Here is a 22,703-nt window from a genome sequence, read left to right on the forward strand (position 1 = left end):
GGGGACGCATCAATTAGAAGTAACGGAGGAGGAAAAGGACCTTGGAGTATTGGTTGATCATAGGATGACTATGAGCTGCCAATGTGATATGGCCGTGAAAAAAAGCTAATGCAGTCTTGGGATGCACCAGGAGAGGTATTTCCAGTAGGGATAAGGAGGTTTTAGTACTTTTATACAAGGCACTGGTGAGACCTCACCTGGAATACTGTGTGCAGTTCTGGTTTCCCATGTTTAAGAAGGATGAATTCAAACTGGAACAGGTACAGAGAAGGGCTACTAGGATGATCCGAGGAATGGAAAACCTGTCTTATGAAAGGAGACTCAAGGAGCTTGGCTTGTTTAGCCTAACTAAAAGAAGGTTGAGGGGAGATATGATTGCTCTCTATAAATATATCAGAGGGATAAATACCGGAGAGGGAGAGGAATTATTTAAGCTCAGTACCAATGTGGACACAAGAACAAATAGAAAAGGAGGACTTGTGGCACCTTAGAGACTAACCAATTTATTAGAGCATAAGCTTGCGTGAGCTACAGCTCACTTCTTCAGATGCATATCGTGGAAACTGCAGCAGGCTTTATATATACACAGAGAATATGAAACAATACCTATTCCCACCCCACTGTCCTGCTGGTAATAGCTTATCTAAAGTGATTTCCAGCACAAATCCAGGTTTTCTCACCCTCCACCCCCCCACACAAATTCACTCTCCTGCTGGTGATAGCCCATCCAAAGTGATAACTCTTTACACAATGTGCATGACAATTAAGCTGGGCTATTTCCTGCATAAATCCAGGTTCTCACATCCCCCCTACCCCCATACACACACAAACTCACTCTCCTGCTGGTAATAGCTCATCCAAACTGACCACTCTTCAAGTTAAAATCCAAGTTAAACCAGAACATCTGGGGGGGGGGGTAGGAAAAAACAAGAGGAAACAGGCTACCTTGCATAATGACTTAGCCACTCCAAGTCTCTATTTAAGCCTAAATTAATAGTATCCAATTTGCAAATGAATTCCAATTCAGCAGTTTCTCGCTGGAGTCTGGATTTGAAGTTTTTTTGTTTTAAGATAGCGACCTTCATGTCTGTGATCGCGTGACCAGAGAGATTGAAGTGTTCTCCGACTGGTTTATGAATGTTATAATTTTTGACATCTGATTTGTGTCCATTTATTCTTTTACGTAGAGACTGTCCAGTTTGACCAATGTACATGGCAGAGGGGCATTGCTGGCACATGATGGCATATATCACATTGGTGGATGTGCAGGTGAACGAGCCTCTGATAGTGTGGCTGATGTTATTAGGCCCTGTGATGGTGTCCCCTGAATAGATATGTGGGCACAGTTGGCAACGGGCTTTGTTGCAAGGATAAGTTCCTGGGTTAGTGGTTCTGTTGTGTGGTATGTGGTTGTTGGTGAGTATTTGCTTCAGGTTGCGGGGCTGTCTGTAGGCAAGGACTGGCCTGTCTCCCAAGATTTGTGAGAGTGTTGGGTCATCCTTTAGGATAGGTTGTAGATCCTTAATAATGCGTTGGAGGGGTTTTAGTTGGGGGCTGAAGGTGACGGCTAGTGGCGTTCTGTTATTTTCTTTGTTAGGCCTGTCCTGTAGTAGGTAACTTCTGGGAACTCTTCTGGCTCTATCAATCTGTTTCTTTACTTCTGCAGGTGGGTATTGTAGTTGTAAGAAAGCTTGACAGAGATCTTGTAGGTGTTTGTCTCTGTCTGAGGGGTTGGAGCAAATGCGGTTGTATCGCAGAGCTTGGCTGTAGACGATGGATCGTGTGGTGTGGTCAGGGTGAAAGCTGGAGGCATGCAGGTAGGAATAGCGGTCAGTAGGTTTCCGGTATAGGGTGGTGTTTATGTGACCATTGTTTATTAGCACTGTAGTGTCCAGGAAGTGGATCTCTTGTGTGGACTGGACCAGGCTGAGGTTGGTGGTGGGATGGAAATTGTTGAAATCATGGTGGAATTCCTCAAGGGCTTCTTTTCCATGGGTCCAGATGATGAAGATGTCATCAATATAGCGCAAGTAGAGTAGGGGCTTTAGGGGACGAGAGCTGAGGAAGCGTTGTTCTAAATCAGCCATAAAAATGTTGGCATACTGTGGGGCCATGCGGGTACCCATAGCAGTGCCGCTGATCTGAAGGTATACATTGTCCCCAAATGTGAAGTAGTTATGGGTAAGGACAAAGTCACAAAGTTCAGCCACCAGGTTAGCCGTGACATTATCGGGGATAGTGTTCTTGACGGCTTGTAGTCCATCTTTGTGTGGAATGTTGGTGTAGAGGGCTTCTACATCCATAGTGGCCAGGATGGTGTTATCAGGAAGATCACCGATGGATTGTAGTTTCCTCAGGAAGTCAGTGGTGTCTCGAAGGTAGCTGGGAGTGCTGGTAGCGTAGGGCCTGAGGAGGGAGTCTACATAGCCAGACAATCCTGCTGTCAGGGTGCCAATGCCTGAGATGATGGGGCGCCCAGGATTTCCAGGTTTATGGATCTTGGGTAGTAGATAGAATATCCCAGGTCGGGGTTCCAGGGGTGTGTCTGTGTGGCCACCAGGAAATTTAGACTAGAAATTAGACGAAGGTTTCTAACCATCAGAGGAGTGAAGTTTTGGAATAGCCTTCCAAGGGAAGCAGTGGGGGCAAAAGATCTATCTGGCTTTAAGATTAAACTTGATAAGTTTATGGAGGAGATGGTATGATGGGATAACATGGTTTTGGTAATTAAATATTCATGGTAAATAGGCCCAATGGCCTGTGATGGGATATTAGATGGGGTGGGATCCGAGTTACCCAGGAAAGAATTTTCTGTAGTATCTGGCTGATTAATCTTGCCCATATGCTCAGGGTTTAGCTAATCGCCATATTTGGGGTCAGGAAGGAATTTTCCTCCAGGGCAGATTGGAAGAGGCCCTAGAGGTTTTTCGCCTTCCTCTGTAGCATGGGGCACGGGTCACTTGCTGGAGGATTCTCTGGTCCTTGAAGTCTTTAAACTACGATTTGAGGACTTCAATAGCACAGATATAGGTGTGAGGTTTTTTGCAGGAGTGGTGGGTGAAATTCTGTGGCCTGCGTTGTGCAGGAGGTGAGACTAGATTATCATAATGGTCCCTTCTGACCTAAATATCTATGAATCTATGACAGGGTAGACCCGTTGAGTTGACCCTAGAGAATCAATTTTTGCCAGAGATGTGTATAATGAGAATGTTATGTGGACTAAGTAAATAACAGGGATGTCTTCTATGAGGACAATGGGTGGACAGGATGGATTTAGAGGCAGCTGCCCCAGAGCAGGCAGGGTGAGCAGAACCTGGGCCCTATTTCTCAGTGATCTGAACAGAACCCAGACTGAGACACAAAGGAAAACAACAAAAGAATTGTAGGAGTTAGACAGAATAGCTCTGCTCATCCTGTCCATCTGTGGGGGCTAATGCAGGACAGTTCCTAGAGGGCTAAAACAGGCTGCTCTCAGCAGTAGGATAGTATAATATTGTACTCTTATACCAAACAAACGTCATAATGCTACAACAGGTTTGTTTCTCTGCATTCATACATCACCAGCCTCCAGTGAATGGATTCAAGCTCTTATGATCATGGACATCTAACAAAAGAAAACTGACTGAAATTTCAGCCACCAAACCCTATTTCTGTCAGTCTGGTAGTTAAAGGGTCTACAGTATATGCATCTGAACATTTTCTTAGGTGTGCGACTCAGCAATTTCCCCCACTTTTGTAAAACACTAAAATCCGACTGGATCTTTGGTTATGGCACTGCTCTACTTACCCAACCGAAAACAAATCCCACATCCAGGTTTCCGGGAAATACTTGCGAACTTTCTCCTCAACTGGAGGTGCAGGTGGAGAAATGGTGGTCCTAGGTGCTGTTGTTGTGAGACTCACAAGGAATGCTAGAGGTTACAAAAGAGAGGTTTCTTACTCTGCGTAGTAACTAGTTCTTTGATAGGTGCGGCCTTAGGACTCAACTTTGGGTTGTGCGTTCGCCTCATGTTCCTTCGACTGGAGATTTTCGTTAGCAGTGTTTGTTCACTACCTCGTGCCCCATACCAAGGCTATATAGAGCTGCGCAGGTGAACCATCCTCACTTCCTTCTCTACCAAAAAGTAGAAACACAAACTCCAAAGCAGAGGGGCAGGAGGGCAGGTATTGGAGCACCCACAGGGACACGTTTCGAGGAACTACATTTATTGCACAGGGTGAGTCATCTCTCCTCTTTCTTTGAGTAGTGCCTCAATCAGTGCTCCCCTTCAGGTGACTCCTGAGTCGTATCCCCACAGGGAGAAGGAAGCCACGGAATGGAGCCCAGAACTGAAGAGAGAACCGCTTTTCCATCTGCTGCATCGGATCTAGAGACAAGTAATTTTAACTTGTTCTTTCCCTATTTTAGCCTCAGATCTTACCTCATTTTCACTGGTGATCACTGTGTTAGATGCACTGGAATGCGTTACCTAGGGAGGTGGTAGAATCTCCTTCCTTAGAGGTTTTTAAGGTCAGGCTTGACAAAGCCCTGGCTGGGATGATTTAACTGGGAATTGGTCCTGCTTCGAGCAGGGGGTTGGACTAGATGACCTTCTGGGGTCCCTTCCAACCCTGATATTCTATGATTCTATGTCCAATTTCTAGTCACCTTTTTGGTGAAAACTGAAACAAAAAAGGCATTTAGCACTTCCACCACCCCCACATTTTCTGTTGTTATTTTTCCCCCCTCGTTGAGTAACGGGTCTACCCTGTCCTTGGTCTTTTTCTTGCTTCTAATGTATTTGTAGAGTGTTTTCTTGTTACCCTTTATGTCTCTAGCTAGTTTAATCTCATTTTATGCTTTGGCTTTTATTTTGTCCCCACATGCTTGTGTTGTTTTTTATATTCATCCTTCATAATTTGATGTAGTTTCCACTTTTTGTAGGACTCTTTTTTGAGCTTCAGATCATTGAAGATCTCCTGGTTAAGCCAGGGTGGTCTCTTGCCTTACTTTCTATCTATCCTACACAGTGGGATAGTTTACTCTTGTGCTCTAATAATGACTCTTTGAAAAACTGCCAACCATCTCAAACTGTTTTCCCCTTAGACTTGCTTACCATGGGTCTTACCTACCAACTCCCAGAGTTTCTTAAGTCTGCTCTCTCAAAATACGTTATCTATTCTGCTGTTTTCCCTCTTAGCATTCCTTAGAATCATGAATTCTACCATTTCTTGATCACTTTTACCTAAGCTGCCTTCCGCTTTCAAATTCTCAACCAGTTCCTCCCTACTTCTCAGAATCAAATCTAGAACAGCCTCTTCCCCAGTTGCTTTCTCCACCTCTGAAATAAAAAATTGTCTCTAATACATTCCAAGAACTTGTTGGATAATCTATGCCCTGCTATATTATTTTCCCAACAGATATCTTGGTAGTTGAAGTCCCCCATCACCACCAAGTCCTGTGCTTCAGATGATTTTGTTAGTTGTTTAAAAAAACCTTCATCCACATCTTCTTCCTGGTTAGAGGTCTATAGTTGACTCCTATTATGACATCACCCTTCTTTTTTACACTTTTATCCTTACCCAGAGACTTTCAACAAGTTTGTCTCTTATTGGAGACAAGCCACTCCTATGGTGGCTTGAAACTGTTCCATTTGGTCTGAGGAAAAGTGCTGAAGTAAAGATATTAATTTTGTATAGTTCATGTAATTATATTTCACCATGAGTGCCTGGTAATTCACAATACGGAATTTTAGGGTTGCAGATAAATAGGAATTTCTCCCTAAAAGGTCCAAAGCACTTCTGGTCTTTGTCAAACGCGGCTGACTTATTATGATATTTATCCTGCTCATTTACTGCGTCCACCACCAGAGAATTAGGAGGGCAGTGGGAGAATAGGAATTCAGAGCCCTTATTGAGCACATAATATTTTTTATCATCCCTTTGCATGTTGGTGGTATGGTCACTTGAGTATGCCAAATCATTTTTGTAGGATTGAGAAGGGCTTCATTGACAGGGCTGTCAACTCTGGTTGGAGTTGCTGAACAAAGAATGTTGAGCAACTTGTGCTGCAATTCTTTGACCTCCTTGAGAGGTATCTTTAGGGAGCCTGACACCCTTTTTATGAAGTTCTGGAATTGCCAAAAATCATCAGCCATTGACGGAGGAGGAGACATTACCACCTCATCAAGTGAAGAAGATGAGATAATAGTTTGGGGGATAGCCTCTTTGTCTGCCCTAGCATCCTGTTCCTCAAATGCCTCCTTCTGTTGAGCTATGTTCTGGGGAGGGGAAGATGGTATCTCCCTATCATCTGGTGGGTGGGGCTCAGGGTCCTGGAGAATTGTTGGCAGTAAGCACCCCAGGGATCCCAATATGGCCACAGAGGCCTATGCAGAAGAGAGGGTGGAATCCAAAGTTGTTCCCAACAGCCACGATGTCTTCCCCAAAATTCATTTCTCTGTGTCTCTTCAGGTATCAGAGAAGGGGTTCTCGTGTGGATAAGTAGGAGAGCCCTGGACTGATATCAAAGATAGTGAAGGGAGGTCCCCATCATCTTCTTCTTTATCCAGTGGAGGAGTTCCCATGGAAAAGCGTGGTGAGTCCGATAGTACTGAGGATGTATGTGGGTTCAGAGACCACAGAAGTCTCAGTACTGAGAGGCGCTCAGTGCCCATAAGCTCTGTAGACTCCAGTTCATCTGCCATAGATAGGTCCTTTGAGTACCTAAATTCTTGCAGTACTGAATGGTGTGGCAGTACCAATGTAGCGCTCTGACTGTCTCTAGCTCTAGACAGTACCAAGGATTTTGTGCACTCCAAGGTGGGCACCAGCAAAGACAGAGGCTGAGCTTTGTGAGGTACCGATGAACCCATCAGGGTAAAGCTATGTCCGATGGTACCATTCTTCTTTGTATGGAATACCTGTCTTCTCCGGATGGTACCAAAGCTCTCTTGGAGCCATGTTTGCTCTCAGATAAGCTATAGGGTTTCCTGGCCCTGCCAGTACAGGAGGAACTCTTCGCTTCTACGGTACTGGGTTGCGACATCAAACTTCTGATGTGGTCGAGCTACTGGGAGAGTGAGGCCTTTTGGAAGCAGACTCCTCAAGAAGGGAGTCAGAGCTCATTTTTCTGGGACTTCTAGAGGCCTCTAGAGATATTCCCTTCCTGGGAGAGTGTTGAGCCAATGCTGAAGACGTGCTAGATCTGCCTGGAGAATGTTGTACAGTGGGGTTCTCCTGACTGGGCTCTGAAGTGGGGCAGAGGGAACACTTCATCACAAGAACCTGCAACTTGATTTGCTGTTTTTTTCTTCCCCTGGATTTGAGGGCTAAACAGGTGTTATAGTTCTGTGGTACGTGCGACTTTTCAAGGCAGCAGATGCACTTCGAGGAGCCATCACAAACTGGGATGGTCTCCCAGCAAGTGGGGCAGCATTTAAACCCCCATAAACCAGGCATGCCCTCTTGAGGAAGGCAAGCCTGCCGTAAGAGAGGGGAGAGGAGAAACAATCCTCAAAATAACAAGCTAAGCTAAACTTGCTAACTAATAAACTAGACTAAACTAAAAACTAGATACAACATCTAGCCAAGTCATGCTCCGGGTGGACACACTAAAGCTCCATCTCAGGCCGAGGTGGTTGAGACGGAACTGAGGGCAGTTTGCCGGCTCAGCACTATATAGCTTCAGGGCAGGGCACGAGGTAATAATGAAAGGTGCCTGCATGGATCAAACAGACCCCGTTATCAAAATCTCTGATTGAAGGTGCGTGGGGCACACACATACCTGAAGTGGAGCAGCCATAGGGACACTATTTAAAGAAGATTCAATTACTGTAGGAACCTCAGAACCATATTCAGAGTAGATAGTCTTCCATTTGGCTCAGAGACACAAAGTGTGGATGTCAGCTAATCAGATGACAGACATGTCTTAAACAACAGTTCACTGACATTTCAGGGGGATCAACCCCTCAGTCACAGACAGCCCAGAAAGCAAGTTCAGGGCAAAGCAACATTTTGTCTCTCTGTTTTCCTCTATCACTTGCAATCACAGCATGGACTGCTTACCTTGAACTCTGTGCTGGTTTCAGCTATAAGACTGAGCCCTCCAGTGAGAAGTAAGAGGAGGCAGAAAGAATAGCTAGCAAGCGCTCACTTGTGAGAAATGTAGGTCTGGTTAGCACGGAGACCGTGCTCTCCAATTCAGTCACCATTGTTGTTGTCATAGCCACAGTAGTTGTGCACTCTCTCGGCTTCTTGATATAGGTGTTGGACATGATTTTCAAGCCCATTTCCTGAAGAAAGAAAGAAAGAAAGAAAGAAAGAAAGAAAGAAAGAGAGAAAGAGAGAAAGAAAGAGAGAGAGAAAGAGAGAAAGAAAGAGAGAAAGAGAGAAAGAAAGAAAGAAAGAAAATGCTGAGAATTTAGATATCAGAAACCCATCCTTCCCTTTCCCTCTATCAGCTGCCCTTTGTCCCTCAGGCTGCTCATCTCCCTTATAAAGCAAGGACCCAGTTTTCCCTCTGCTATATGATATGAATCTCTCACTTTGATTCAAGTGGGAATTACTTATATTCCACAGCAGTGAGACAATGAAGCCTCTTGAGTCGATTTATCAGGCCTGACTCACTCAGTGCAAGTTTATTTTTCTTCAAAGTCTATAGGGCCTATGTGGAAACAGCAGTGTTCCTATTGGACATCTTTCCCATATACATCTCTTATAAGCGGGTTCCTCAATGCACAACAAGACTGTTTCCTGTTGACCACTAATGTCAGATGCCCTCAGCAAACTGCCCAGTGAGGCATCAGTGCTGAATTGGCCATCTAATTGTAGGCATTCTAAACCACTAACCCATAGAGAATGAAGACCTTAAGTAAAACTCTTTCCTACTGACCGATTATGTTTGGAGCCCTGAACCATGCCACCAATGGGATATCAATGTATAATAACTAAATTTCCTATAGGTCACTCATCCAGCTAATCAACGGAATATCAATGATTACTAGAGCTGTTTCCTAATAACGTATAATGTCAGAGACCCTGCTCCACCTAGCCAATGAGGAAGAATCAAAGATCATTACTCTGAACACCATAAACACATCAGGCTGGTGAGGTTCGCGAGACCAGCATAAGAAGTCATCTTCAGACACTTGGTAAGGGTATCCACCACGAAAAATATGGGGGAACAGCCCATAGATCTGGGAAAATCAAGAAAGAGAAAAAAATACCAGTCAGTGGAAAGATGAACCAACATACACCTTTCCTAACACACCAGAGATCTGTCTGAATGGTTGTTCCATGCTATCAAGTATGGAAAGCTTAGACCCAGCCTATGAGATAGACTCTCCAAACAGGCTCTCAGTCACGCTTCTCCATTTCTCCTATTTTCTTCTTGGAGAGGCAACATGGTCTGGTGTACTGAGCATGAGGCTGGGAGACAGGAACTAATCCTGGATTTAGTAATGTGCACTGTATGCAGACCAATGAATTATGAAGTTTGTTTACCAAAGAATGCTGCTACATGGCTGGCGATCATGTAATCGTCAAAAGCATTGGTGGCTTATTAAGATCAACAACTGAATATCCAGACAGACCACCTTAAGGGCCTAGCAAAAAATGGATCCCGGTGGCATTCCGTCTGTCCCTTTGGGATTGATGATGACTCTGTGACCTTGAGAAAGTCACTTCCCCTGCCTGTGCTGCACATTCCCTGTCTGCACAGCAGGGATAATGCTACTATTTCCCTTCGTGGAGCACTCTGAGTGCCTTGGAAGGACAGCACTGTATAGATGCAATGTAGTCGTCTTATTCTCTCTCGCTCACTTGCTCTTCCTTTCACACAGACAGACTGACAGAGTAATTTACCATGGAGTTGCTCAGTTCTCTCTCTGGCCTCATCAGTAGGACACTCTGATCCACGGCTCGGACAGCGCACAGGGATCTGGGAGCTGCCTGCAGCCGGAGACTGACCTCAGATCCAGGGAGGGCCTCATCCTCTGAGAACCCTATCTTCACCTTGAAGGGCACAAGGGGAAAGAACATGAGAAGGGAGGGGAGAAAGGCAGAGAGAGAGTTTTCTCTGCTGATCAGCCTGCAAAGTCACTAGAGCACAGAGGAGCCCCACATAATCCAGGTGAAGGTAGTCCCCTAGGATTCACCTCAGGGAAGCCAGTTGCTTCAGGAGAGAATGAAGCAGCTATGGGAGCAGATGACCCATGAGATGGGACTCTGAAGGGAAGGACAACTGAGGAGTAAGGACAATTGGAGAGTAGGGGAAACATGCAACTAGAGACACCTAAAGAGCAGAACACAGCAGCACAGTCTTCTGAGAGAACATCAATCCAGTGCACTTCTCAACACACAATCTCATCTCTAAATACCAGGTCAGATCCAAAGGACTCAGTCCTTCTCTTCAAACCCTCCATGAGACTATCCCAGGTTTCCTAAAGCAGTGGCTCTCGACATTTCCAGACTACTGTACCCCTTTCAGGAGTCTGATTTGTCTTGCGTACCCCTAAGTTTCACCTTATTTAAAAACTACTTGCTTACAAAATCAGACATAAAAATACAGAAGTGTTACAGCACACTAATACTGAAAAAATGCTTACTTTCTAATTTTTATCATATAATTATAAATTAAATCAATTGGAATATAAATATTGTACTTATATTTCAGTGTATAGTACATAGAGCAGTATAAACTAGTCATTGTCTGTATGAAATTTTAGTTTGTACTGACTTCGCTAGTGCTTTTCATAGATTCATAGATATTTAGGTCAGAAGGGACCATTATGATCATCTAGTCTGACCTCCTGCACAACGCAGGCCACAGAATTTCACCCACCACTCCTGCAAAAAACCTCTCACCTATGTCTGAGCTATTGAAGTCCTCAAATCGTGGTTTAAAGACTTCAAGACAGACTTTTCACGTAGCCTGCTGTAAAACTAGGCAAATATCTAGATGAGTCGATGTAACCCCTGGAAGACCTCTGCATGCCCCCGGTGGGTACAAGTACCTCTGGTTGAGAATCACTGTCCTAAAGCACTTGCTCACCTTGCCTGATCATAGTTCCCCATGATAGCTAGGCTCCTGTGGAATAACGGAGCTGTCAGTCCTCAGGAGTGAGACTTGTGTGTGCAGGACACAGGGCTCTCTCAACTTGTGGTTGAGGAACTTGATTCCAGAAGTCACTAGAATGTTCATTGAAACCCTCTTCTTCAGCTACCCTTCCCCTAAGTGCCTCACCCAAAACCATACATTGAAATACAGGTCCCTATATTCCCAATGAATCATTACCCCAGCCACTCAGTTACACCCAGCCACCCATATTTATCTACTCCTCACACCCTCATAACCTTATTGCATTCTTTCCCCAGATGCACACACCCATGAACCCAGAGCTCTCAGCCATGAGTCCTACCTCATTTTTGAAGCACATGGAGACCCTGAAGGGGGCACTATCAGCTATGATTCCTCCAGTGGGGAAGATGACATAAACTACAATGGTAGGAGCTGGGGCGTAGTCGGAGGTGAAGACCAGAGGAATGAAGAAAGTGCCCGTCATCACTGGATGGGGGAGGAGGGATTGGAGAGAAAGAAAGAGGAAAAGAAGGGTATGTTTCCACTACCAAATGTACCAAGATCTTCCCTTTTTGCCATCACTCTTCCTCTGCCATTTTGCTCCCTTTCTCCCTGCCTTTGTCGCATGGAATCGGGTCACTCAGAACCAAGGACATTTCCAGAGAAGCCCATGAAACAATCAGTGTCCTCGTGGACTCCTCAAGCTCTGACCTGCCATTATAGATCAGCCAGAGGATCTCCCTGTCTCTAACCACCACCTGAGGGGGCTGAGAGCTTCAGCTCATTGGATGTTAGCAGATGTCAGCCTTGCAAGGAGTGAGATTCCTAAAGTTACCCTACATGGCTTACATCATGGAGCAGAGCTTGTGGGGACACAGCACAGCACAGAATGATCACGATGTAGAAGAGTTGCCTGCACTTACTCTTTGATGACCCAACCAAGAAAGTCTTCTGACCTGAAAGGACAATCCCCACTTTCCCAATGACCTAAGGGAGAAGAGAGAAAGAGGCATAAGAGAAGGGCTAGGAAATAGAAATACGGTCAATAGCTTGACATCATTACGCAGACCAGACTCTCCATGGATGGCAACTTAGGGAGAATGAGACATAGAGCCTTTCACCCTCCATGGGACCAGCTACAATTGAGCCACTGGGTGCAGAGGACTTAGGGGGATAAAGAGACTGGGATATGAAAACTTTTACCTGTCAGGCACCAGTTCTGATCTAGTCGAGGGTCAGTAGTGAGTGAAAGTCCTGCCCATTTGACAGCTGATCAATGGACTTCATTATTGAAATTATTTAAGTGGCCCTGTTCCTAATGGCACAGTTGCCACATTGAATAGAGGGAAACAATAAATAAACGGCCACTACACTGGACATCTTAGTTTAGAGACCAAGGACTGTTTGGGCCATGGATGTTGAACTTCCCTCTCCCCTCCGTAAAGGTGGTTTCTCAAATGCAGAGCTGAGGAACACTAGCAGGGAGGCAGAGGTGTGTGTGCACATTCTCTGTTCTGTGCAACCAGGGCTTGAGTCGCTCGAGGTTTCTGATCCAGCATTTTTAACCCATCACCCCCTTACATTTCCCTAGCGACTCACATAATAGGAAAAATCCACACTCTTGGGACCATAACTCAAGTCTTTCTGGTAAATTCTGAAGTCCACCTGCACCCTCTCATTTTTGCCACAGGGCAGTGTTCCTGGAACACGTACGATCCTGAGGAAGCTCTTGGTGGTGGTGTACAATGGCTGTATGAAGTGGTAGGCATTCTGGTAATACACATTGACTGTCCCTGGCACATATACTGGGTCCTGAAGCAGGAATCTCCCCTGTTAGAAAATAAACAGTGAACTCTCTGGGTGAGTACATCAGATGAGAGAGATTCTGGAACTAGGGGGGTCAAGATCCTAGACATGACTTAGAGATCCTAGGCCAAATTCATCCCCGGTGTAAATCCACTGGATTGAAAGGAGCTGCACTACATACTAACTTGCTTGCACATACCTAGGCTGGTATGAGAAGCTCATGATTGGAACGGCAGCAGGTCATTGAGGAATGCCAGCAGTTATGTGAGGAGCCCAGGGCTAGCATAACTTGGATCCACAGTTTAGGAATAACGTACATCAAAGGAGCTGTTTGGTGGGAAGCCAAGAACTGGAATATCCAGAGGTGATGCAAGTCTGAAATATGGTTCTTCATTAGAACTGGTGGGGGTGGGAGGGAGATGCCTGCAGAGCACTAACCTGGTTCTGGAAAGTGGTATTAGTCCCTAACTTTCACAAATCATGAGATGGAGTCTTCCTCACTTACCTCCAAAGAGACCGAGGCACCATTCCAAGCATTCGTGTTTAGCTCAAAGGAAGCTCTTCCAGAGTCATCTGTGATGTACGTCTTGTTAAACCGCAGCCTGGTGTAGCTTAGTATAAGGTAAACTGGTGTGTTATTCATTGCTTTGCCTTGGTGATCGACGATTTTAATCTGAGAATCACATGGGGAAGAGAGGAACACAAAGCAGTTTCATCAACGTATGGAATCTCCAGCTCCATCTCACCCAACTCGCCGTCAGTATCTCCCCGGGCAGAGAGAACACCCCCGTCGCCATCAGCATTACCAGCACTGCTCTTAAGAGTCATCGTCTCCTTTATTGCCATATGAAGAGGCAGCACACAGACCCAGCAGAGGGTTACTTGGGAGCCTGGCCTACAGAATTCTATACTTTCAAATGTTTGGGGTGTCCTTGAGGTCTAACTCTGAATCCCCTGGATTTTTAGTCCTTGGGGCTTTTTTTTTTTTTTTTAGCAATTGACATTCCTGTGTGGGTTTGTATTTTTTACCGAGTCACTGATTTGTACCTCAGTTTTAACCCCACCTGAACCAAGTGTTTTGGCTGGGAATTACTCAGTCTCTGTGGCATCCCAGAGCTTGTGCTGGGGACAAAGCAGGGCAAGGAGACACAGCTGAGGATACAGTTAGGAGCACATTATTTCTGCTTACTCTCTGGAGGGTTTAGCTAAGAGTTACCTTCCCTGTGTAGATCTCGCCAGTGTAGTAATAAGGATTAACCTCCTCAAATGTGGCCGTCCCAGCTGTCCTGGAGATGAAGAAGCTGCGGGAGGCATTGACCTGCACCTCTGAGTGAAAGGGACAGGAGAAGAGATGGGAGAGAGAGAGGCAGGGAACAAAGAACCATCCCATTGGGCAATTCAACTAGAGAGCAGGCCATTTGGTGAGACAAACATGTATTAGGCTGCACACACTTGATACCCCCAGGGAGATAGTGCTCACAGGACCCTGGCTATCTGGTCTCCCTACCTAATTACAGATGTCTATAGGAGAACTGTCAGTGACCCATCATGACACCAGACCAGACCAGACCACACCACCCCTATGGACCCACAGAGCAACATGCCTTATGTTATACCCATAACGGGTTAGCTCCGGTGCCTAACCAGTGAGCACTGGAGCACAGAACCCCCTATGGGCTCCAAGAAGGGCCAGTTCCAGAACCTCCTGTGAGCCTGTATCTCAATGCTCCCAATGGACTAAGAACAGGGCTGACAGTCTCTGATGTCCCAGATAATACTGGTGCATGTTTATTCAAGTGCCTTTCCTATACCCTCAGAGAGACTTCTGAGGTTACCTGTGCCATCCTCTACCAATGTGACCACTGTATCTATGTTGCTGCGGTAATCAGAGGAGATCTGGTTGAAGACAGAAAGATACACAGACGTGGAGAAGCAACCCATCTTATCAGTCTGAAAACAAGGGAGAGCAAGGTGATTGGTGCTGGGACAGCACAGCACTGCAGGAGGGACAGATGTCACGGAATGAGCTACCTCTCTGTCAGAACAGAACCCCTGCTCCTAGGGAGCCCAACCTGCTCTGTGCTGCAAGGCACTTGAAAGGAGTGTCCATGATGCAGCTGGAGAGTGCTTCCGAGCACGGGGAGACAGAGGTGATAGCTCCGCTCAAGCTAGTGCGCTAACCATAGCCGCATGGCTGCAGCCACACTGCTACTTTTAGGGACCTAGATCAACAGAACTAGCATGTGTCAGTCTAGCCACACTGCGAAGCACCCCCCACCCCCTCCCCAAGGCTGTGTAGATACGCTTCAAGAGTCAATGAGGTAAGTCTCACTAAACACCATTGTATGCACATAGTGCTGAGCCTTTGGCTTCTGTCTGCACCACCACACAACACGACATGGTGTCAGCAGTGGGTGGATCTCAGCACCAAAGAGAGCAAGACAATGAGGGGGGAGAGAGAGAGAGGTGGTTGGTTGGTGGTTTTGGGGAGGAAAGGGGCGTCAATGCTGAGGTTGTCATTTTTGTGGTGGAAAGGCCTCTCTGAAGAGGAGTCTACTCTGTTGCCCCTGTTAAAAGGCTTCTCGGGCTTTCTGACTTTAATATGTGTTATGTTAAATCTGAAATGGTTCAGTGGGAAAAATCATATAAAACAGGCAAGGTTAAAAAAGAGACCAGGCAAGGGACGAACTACCAAATAAGGGACAACTGCCAAGATTATTAACAAGAACAATAGAGACAATGGCAGCTGGTTATGGGGCCAGGGAACAAAAACAGGTTTTAGACATGGGGTGAAATCAATTAAAATAACATGTCTTGCATTGTGTCTCCTTCCCCTTGGCCCACCTCGGCTGGCATTGCAGCTCCTGCTTCACAGGAGTGTCACCCTGTGGGGCTCAGCTCTTGTTAAGTGACTCACCTGGTTGTTGTAGTGTTGACAGAGAGGAGGTCGCTGGGTACTGTAGAAATACCACCAACTCTTCTGGCACAGGCTCACCTGGATCTTCCCCTGCACGCCTTTCCCATAGGTGTATCTATGTGAGAAAGTGCAGGGGGTGGGGGAACACATGGAAAGGGTATTCACACACACACACACAAAGAAAACAGAGGAATCTGGTTTCAGAGTAGCAGCCGTGTTAGTCTGTATTCACAAAAAGAAAAGGAGGACTTGTGGCACCTTAGCGACTAACCAATTTATTTGAGCATGAGCTTTTGTGAGCTCATGTTCAATATAGAGGAATCTGGGTGGGCGTGCTTTAGTGTACCTCCAGATCTCATTTATTTCATGGATATTCACAGTGTATGAAGTGTACCAAGGTAGATGCAGCTGTACAAGCAACGAGAACCATGATCTTGTCCAATCTCAGCCACTAAGCAGGGCTGGCCTGGTCAGTTCTTGGATGGAAGACCTCCAAGCCAAACCTAGGGGCTGCTGGTTTTGTTATGTCTTCTAAGACTCTTCCATCTGAGTCAATGCCCCAGCACCTCTCTCTTTATCGATCTGTGTAAGCTCTTACCCTGTACCCATCACTGTGGTATCTGAGCACATTGTGCTTAGGGAGCCTGTGCTGCAAGGAGTGAAGGGGTATAAGTGATGTTCAGCGGAGACGCGCTACCCTTTGAGTCTGTACTAACTCCAGTGCCCTGAGAGATAGTAGAGGCGTGATACTGCAGGCTCTGATGAGGCTGACTCAGTGAGGTGCTGCTCTTCTTCGTCAATATGTAATCCCCATGTCCTGGCCAAATTCCATCTGGAGCCATCCCATTCTGCCTCCCTAGAATTTCCCCTCCATTATCATCTGGTGAAATTTTTCTTCCTTTCCCCTCTCATTGTCTTGTTCTGTAGTGTGACTAGCATAGAATATCTGCTGTGCTCCACCCCAGAAATGACTATATTTCAGTGGTTGGATGGTCTCTGCATATGCACTCTGTCAAGAGCTCTGAGATCCTTTAGGATGAAAGGAGCTAGAGCAATGGGAGACAATTAATAATTAGGGTGATTTTTCTAGCTATTTAAAGATGTCAAAGGGCTGCCAGGAATGAACTTGGCCTAATATAACGGAGACACAGTCACTCAGTTACATTCTCCCTTTGAGGTTCCCCTAATAGATGGGGGGATTGCTCATCCCAGGCTGGAGTTTACTAGCAGCTCCCTCCCCCCCCGCCCGATCAGCCACCTCACCTGCCACACACGCGGAGCAGGAAGGTTTTATCCAAAGCATAAATCTGAGTTGGCTCCTCAAAAACCACTTCAAATTTTGGCAGCACTGGAAGGAAAGAACCAGAGAGAATGGAGGGAAGTTACACCCTGGCGAGGAGCCGGCCATGATGAGAATGAACATGGGCTGAACTGTGGTAGCATTGGGGGTCCCATTTTTTTCTTTTATGAAATGTAGGTATAGTTCCACTCCTGCCTAATTCTCCCCCTTGGTGTTGGACCTGTGGCTCTGTAGGGGCCCAAACAACAGTGAATTTATCTGTTAATGTCCCTCACCTTATGACAGCTGTTTGTAATGAGTGGAGAGGGAAAGAGGCTGCCATAGCTATCAATGTGCTCCTGTTGCCCCTCTGTAGAGAAATCAGACAGAAAACACTGAGCTATGAACCCTTTCTCCAGCAGTTTTCGGAAGGCGAGTATACAAATTCAGCTTTGTCCTTAGAAATAACCAGTGCACTCACATGAGTTAGGAGCATATGTCCTATTGAAAGTCACCGTTCTCTTGTGTCACTTGGGCTCTTTTGAAAATCGACCCCTAACATCATTAGTACAGTCAGCTTTGGGGATCAGCCAGCTGTGACAGAAAGCTCAGTGCTGCTATTGTCCTGTCATAGCCTCTGCAGTCTGTACCTAACCAGACTGGTGTGTACACACAGCTCTCTTTGTCCACACTAAAGGGGGGGGGGTCAGAGAATCATCTCCTTCCTTAGCAATATCCAGGGACATCTTCTCAGATCAGACCAGATTTGATTCCCTTCCTTGTCAGGGGTGACCTTCCCTCCTAGGAAGCACTCCCCCATCCATCCACAGGAGATTTCTCATACCAAGATGCCGTACCTCTCCCCAGGTGGGATCTGTTTCCCGCAGATAAAATTCCCCCTGCCCTATAGCTGTCTTTCTCCCCAGGCGTACCGTACTCCTCCACGGAGAAGCTGCTGTGTGCTTTCTCATTGGCCACGCTGATGATGTACATCCCCAGTGGGGGCTCAGCAGCTAACTGGAAATACAGATCTGCAATGCCTTCCTGTGGAGCCACATCCAGCCATTGGCCAATCCGGTTATTGTTAGGGTCCTGCACCCGCAGCAGAGAGGCATAATTAATTGCTCCAGCATCTAAATGATCCAGAATCCACAACATCCAGCTATTTCAAGGGTTCTAGATGATATTACCTAACAGGTTCTAAACTGGCCTTAGCTCTAGAACCCAAGTTCTAAAGCTTCTAAAATCATTTGTCTCTTGGGCTTCATATGGCCTAGATATTCTAGAAATCCTGAAGACTACATAGTTGTAGCTTCTAAGACCAGTGATGCTCTGATCTAGAGAAAAGATCTTTTAAAATTCTAAACTGTAATTATAAAGGTCCAAAGTGAATTCCCATTCATAGTGGTGTAAATCTCAAGTAACTCAGATTTGCACTGATGTAACAGACCAGAACTTGGTTCAAAGTCTCTAGAATACAGAGGGAAGCCCTGAAAACATCTAATTTCTAGAACCATTAACTTCTAAAATTCAAAACATAGGCATCTACACAGTCAAGAATGTAAACAAATTATTGCAACCTGCACCAAAAAATACCATTTTTTGTGTGTGTGACACTCACCTGAAGAAACACCAACGGATACTGCGGAAAAAAGAGGCAGCAACATTAGAAGAGAGAAAAGCACTCTCATCAGTGTAAACAATACATTAGAAACACAAAGCTTCTCAAGGAGAGCAGTTTGATCAATGACCTGGGAGCTCAGATCCCTGACAAACAATACTAATTGCATAAGGATCACCAGAGAAATGGTGGCACAGCCCATTACACTGAGGCCTGGCGAGAGGAAGAGTGTAAAAGCCAGGTTGGTAATCACCCCACATTTGCAAATAGATTATTCTTCAATAGTCCCCACCTAAGGGAAACCCCTTCCTGTCTGACACTAGCTCAGACTCTGCTATGGAATGGCCATCCCTTAGAAGAGTCCCAGGTAAGTTCTTGCCTGAGGGAGCCCTCACTACAAACAATCCAATCCCCACTGTACATCCAAGAGGAGGAAGTGGTGCACTCCTAACAAACCGGTTTTCCTGCGCCATCCCTAGAATGGAGGCTGCACATGAACAGCAGAAGGAGCTGCTAGGAATAAGGAATCGGCATTTACAAAATTTCTGTGTTGGGTGCCCATTTTGCTGACATGAGCAGGGCTCCATGCTCAGCAATTGGACACCATTCCCATCTGCCTTCAACACTGAGTTACCAGTTATTATTCTGGGTGTTACTCTTCTTCAGACACTTGACAAACAAAGCCCATGTATGTATTTGGGAGCTAAAGAAGTGACAGAACTTGGACAAGGATGGGGGGAGACTAAGACAAAAGGGATCTGAAACAGGAGACTCCTTCACATCCTCTCACACGTGTCTCACCGTGTCATTGAGTGGAATGAAATCCTCATTCAGGGTCACGATTCTAAATTTCACTGAGAGGGGAAAAGAAAATGGAGACAATTTAGAAAATGGAGACCTATCAGCTATTTACCTCAGACCTGTCCTGCAGCCCCCCTGCTATTCCTGCCCTGGGCTCCCCACGCAGCTCTGCCAGTGCCCCTCAGTCCTGCCCTGCAGCCCCCGTGCTGTTCCAGTCCTCATTCACCTATGTCCCTACCCTGTACACACACAGGGTATACATTTGTGAGTAGTATTGATTATGTCACCAGCACACACACAAACATTCACATGTACATTCCCAGCACGTTCACCTACAGATACTTGATGTGTGGCCTCCTGGAGTTTCACACTCATCACAATGCTACACACTGTGGCCATTCAGAACTTCACAGCAGCAGCAGGGATATAACTCAGATCCTCCTGCTCCAAGAGCCCTGGATCAGTCCACTTGAGCTAAAGGAGAATCTCCATTGACTGCTACCAGTATAGGGCCTATGACATACTGCTGAGCAGTTTGCACTCCATCCAATAGAGGGCAATGAGGCTCACACATAAACTAGGCTGTACATAGGGCAGCTATGGTAGGGGAATCCATGGGTCGGATAAAGTTGCTGTGACTGGTGGTGTAGTGGCACATTGGGAATAGGCTGAGGCTGCAAAAAGGCCCAGAGCACAATGTGCTCTGGTGTTCCTAGACTAGTGGAATGGCCCTTTGTGAGGGAATGCACCACTGTATAGGGCAGTGTTGTATAGGGCAACAAAAATGATTAGGGGACTGGAACACATGAGTTATGAGGAGAGGCTGAGGGAGCTGGGATTGTTTAGCCTGCAGAAGAGAAGAATGAGGGGGGATTTGATAGCTGCTTTCAACTACCTGAAAGGGGGTTCCAAAGAGGATGGCTCTAGACTGTTCTCAATGGTAGCAGATGACAGAACGAGGAGTAATGGTCTCAAGTTGCAGTGGGGAAGGTTTAGATTGGATATTAGGAAAAACTTTTTCACTAAGAGGGTGGTGAAACACTGGAATGCGTTACCTAGGGAGGTAGTAGAATCTCCTTCCTTAGAGGTTTTTAAGGTCAGGCTTGACAAAGCCCTGGCTGGGATGATTTAACTGGGAATTGGTCCTGCTTCGAGCAGGGGGTTGGACTAGATGACCTTCTGGGGTCCCTTCCAACCCTGATATTCTATGATTCTATGTATTCACACTCTATGCACCATTGTAATAACCTTTGTACAAGATATGCCTTGGGAGGTATCATCTGAAAACTAACAACTTGTTTGTTGAGAGCTACAGAAGCAAAGCAGGATACAGGACACAGTCCCTCTCTGCTCTGGATTGCACTCTGGGCTTACTGGGGTGTTCAAGTCAGCAAGAGTTAAAACAACCTAGAGGCAATTTGAACTTATGCCAAAGGCTGAAATGGCCACCAGGTTAGAGGAAAGGGTGGAACAGTGTTGGAAAACCAGCCAAACCCCGCTTCCCAAGAGGATCTGCCCCAGGCTGCGTACAGGGGAAAGTTTATGTGAGTGGACACCCACACATATGGACACTACCTGCTCCTAGCAGGAGCTCTCACCTGTCTGTCCTGGTTTGTAAATGGGCTTGTCTGTCTGAATGAAGGTGCCGCTGTTGACTCTGCGGATCAGAACCTTCTTCTCCTCATGAATATCGATCCTGCGGCCAGTGATGAACAGTTTGATGCTGACAACCTCCTCGGTGCTGTTAGCTGGAAGCACAACCTGGATAGGAAGAGAGATGGTGAGCAGCCCCAGCTTAACTCCCTGGGGTCCTGGCCAGGAGCAGGGGAGGGGAAAGGAGAACAGCAGAACCCCACCACCACCACCACCCAGTGGCATGTACTGAAAAGTCTCAGCTCCTCAGATCCAGATTCAGCTAGGAACCACCAGGCATGGGCTTCATCCATTTCTTTTCTGGCCAGGAAACTGCAATAGCAGAGAAAAGGAGGCAAGTGATGCCTCTGAGCCCTGGCACATAGGGGTGAGGGTGGGCAAAGGCCCCGAGAAGACAAAGGTGGGAGAAGTTAGCAAGGAAGCATAGGGGAGAGAGAGGGCTGCAGTGTAATCAGTAGCCACTTCCATGAAGCTAGGTCTTTAGTGTGGTGCCAGCAGGCAGCCCAGGCCATGTCAATCAGTGGGAGAACCGGAGAGACAGAGGGTCTGCCTGTGTCCAGCAGCCTCAATAAAGAAACCACAGCTAAATCCTAGCTCTTTTGTACTGGAAGGGTCACTACCTAGGCAAATCCCCCTCATTCTAGATCTCAGTGAAGTTTCTCTCCTCCTGGGAATCAGCCGTGACAATGCAGCTTATAAATAACATGCACACACATTCTCCTCTGGCTGCTGTCAGTAGCCTGTGTGTGAACTGGACAGCTGGGTCTCAGTCCCCATATCACACAAAGCACCATCACCCTTAGCACGAACTGGCCTCCTCATTAGTTCTCTCAGGAAAGAGGCCAGGGACGGAATGGGAGCCTGGAGACAGACCTCTCCTGCTTCTGCTGCAGTGGGTCCTTCCAGGGCAAGTTGGAGGAACTGTAGTGGCCGTGGTGAGTGTGGGAAACGTATCCACCTTGTACTTGATCTGGGGATAACTACAGGGTACAGCCACAAGGGGCTGCCAAACCAATACCTTTCCCTGTGCTAAGGTCTTTGAAGAGAGGGAAAAGGAGGAGGAGTAAAAGCATTAGCAGAGGGAGTCTCACCTGGAACTTGCGACACCCAAAGGTCTTCTCCTTCGTGATCTCTTTTCGCAACAAGACATCCTGTCCCCCAGAGCGCTCCAGCAGCAGGGTCACATAGAGCTTCCCCGCGTTATAGTTGATATGCACACAGGCAGCCTGGGATGACGGGTAGTGGAGGTCTGCAGGGATCACCACCATGTAATGTCTGCAGCAGGGAGGAAATAGCACAGCAGTGAATTAGAGTGAGGACTCAGCGAGAGGAACGGGCACCCCTATACACACACCCCTAGACACACATGCTGCCCAGCAGCCCCAGGCAGGATAGTCCCTTTCAAGGCTGTGCTTTGACATAGGGTAAATGTCAAAAGCAATGGGGATCCCACAGCGGGAATTAGTTGACCCCTCACTCATAGGAAATGTCTCCTGCTGATTCAGGTTGGAGATATATCCATGTTCGGATTATTATCTTTACTCCTCTCTTCCTTTTATTGGGCTCC

The 22,703-nt window shown here is 46.5% G+C and overlaps 1 protein-coding gene across 1 annotated transcript in view; it reads right to left on the reverse strand.

Annotated features, from left to right (window-relative positions):
* Positions 1–22,703, reverse strand: part of LOC140907471 (alpha-2-macroglobulin-like protein 1) — a 40,675-nt gene that overhangs the window by 17,570 nt on the left and 402 nt on the right. Inside the window, exons 2-16 of the mRNA XM_073333575.1 lie at positions 22,228–22,411; positions 21,082–21,244; positions 19,484–19,536; positions 18,683–18,703; positions 17,994–18,153; positions 17,046–17,130; positions 15,783–15,897; positions 14,701–14,815; positions 14,082–14,191; positions 13,371–13,538; positions 11,983–12,046; positions 11,400–11,545; positions 9,844–9,993; positions 9,125–9,176; positions 3,788–3,911 (exon numbers count right to left, since the gene is read on the reverse strand). Coding sequence (XP_073189676.1) covers positions 3,788–3,911; positions 9,125–9,176; positions 9,844–9,993; positions 11,400–11,545; positions 11,983–12,046; positions 13,371–13,538; positions 14,082–14,191; positions 14,701–14,815; positions 15,783–15,897; positions 17,046–17,130; positions 17,994–18,153; positions 18,683–18,703; positions 19,484–19,536; positions 21,082–21,244; positions 22,228–22,411 — 1,710 coding nt within the window. The remainder of the gene's footprint in view (positions 1–3,787; positions 3,912–9,124; positions 9,177–9,843; positions 9,994–11,399; positions 11,546–11,982; positions 12,047–13,370; positions 13,539–14,081; positions 14,192–14,700; positions 14,816–15,782; positions 15,898–17,045; positions 17,131–17,993; positions 18,154–18,682; positions 18,704–19,483; positions 19,537–21,081; positions 21,245–22,227; positions 22,412–22,703) is intronic.

Source organism: Lepidochelys kempii, chromosome 1 (genome assembly GCF_965140265.1).
Source record: "Lepidochelys kempii isolate rLepKem1 chromosome 1, rLepKem1.hap2, whole genome shotgun sequence".
Lineage (NCBI taxonomy): Eukaryota > Metazoa > Chordata > Testudines > Cheloniidae > Lepidochelys > Lepidochelys kempii.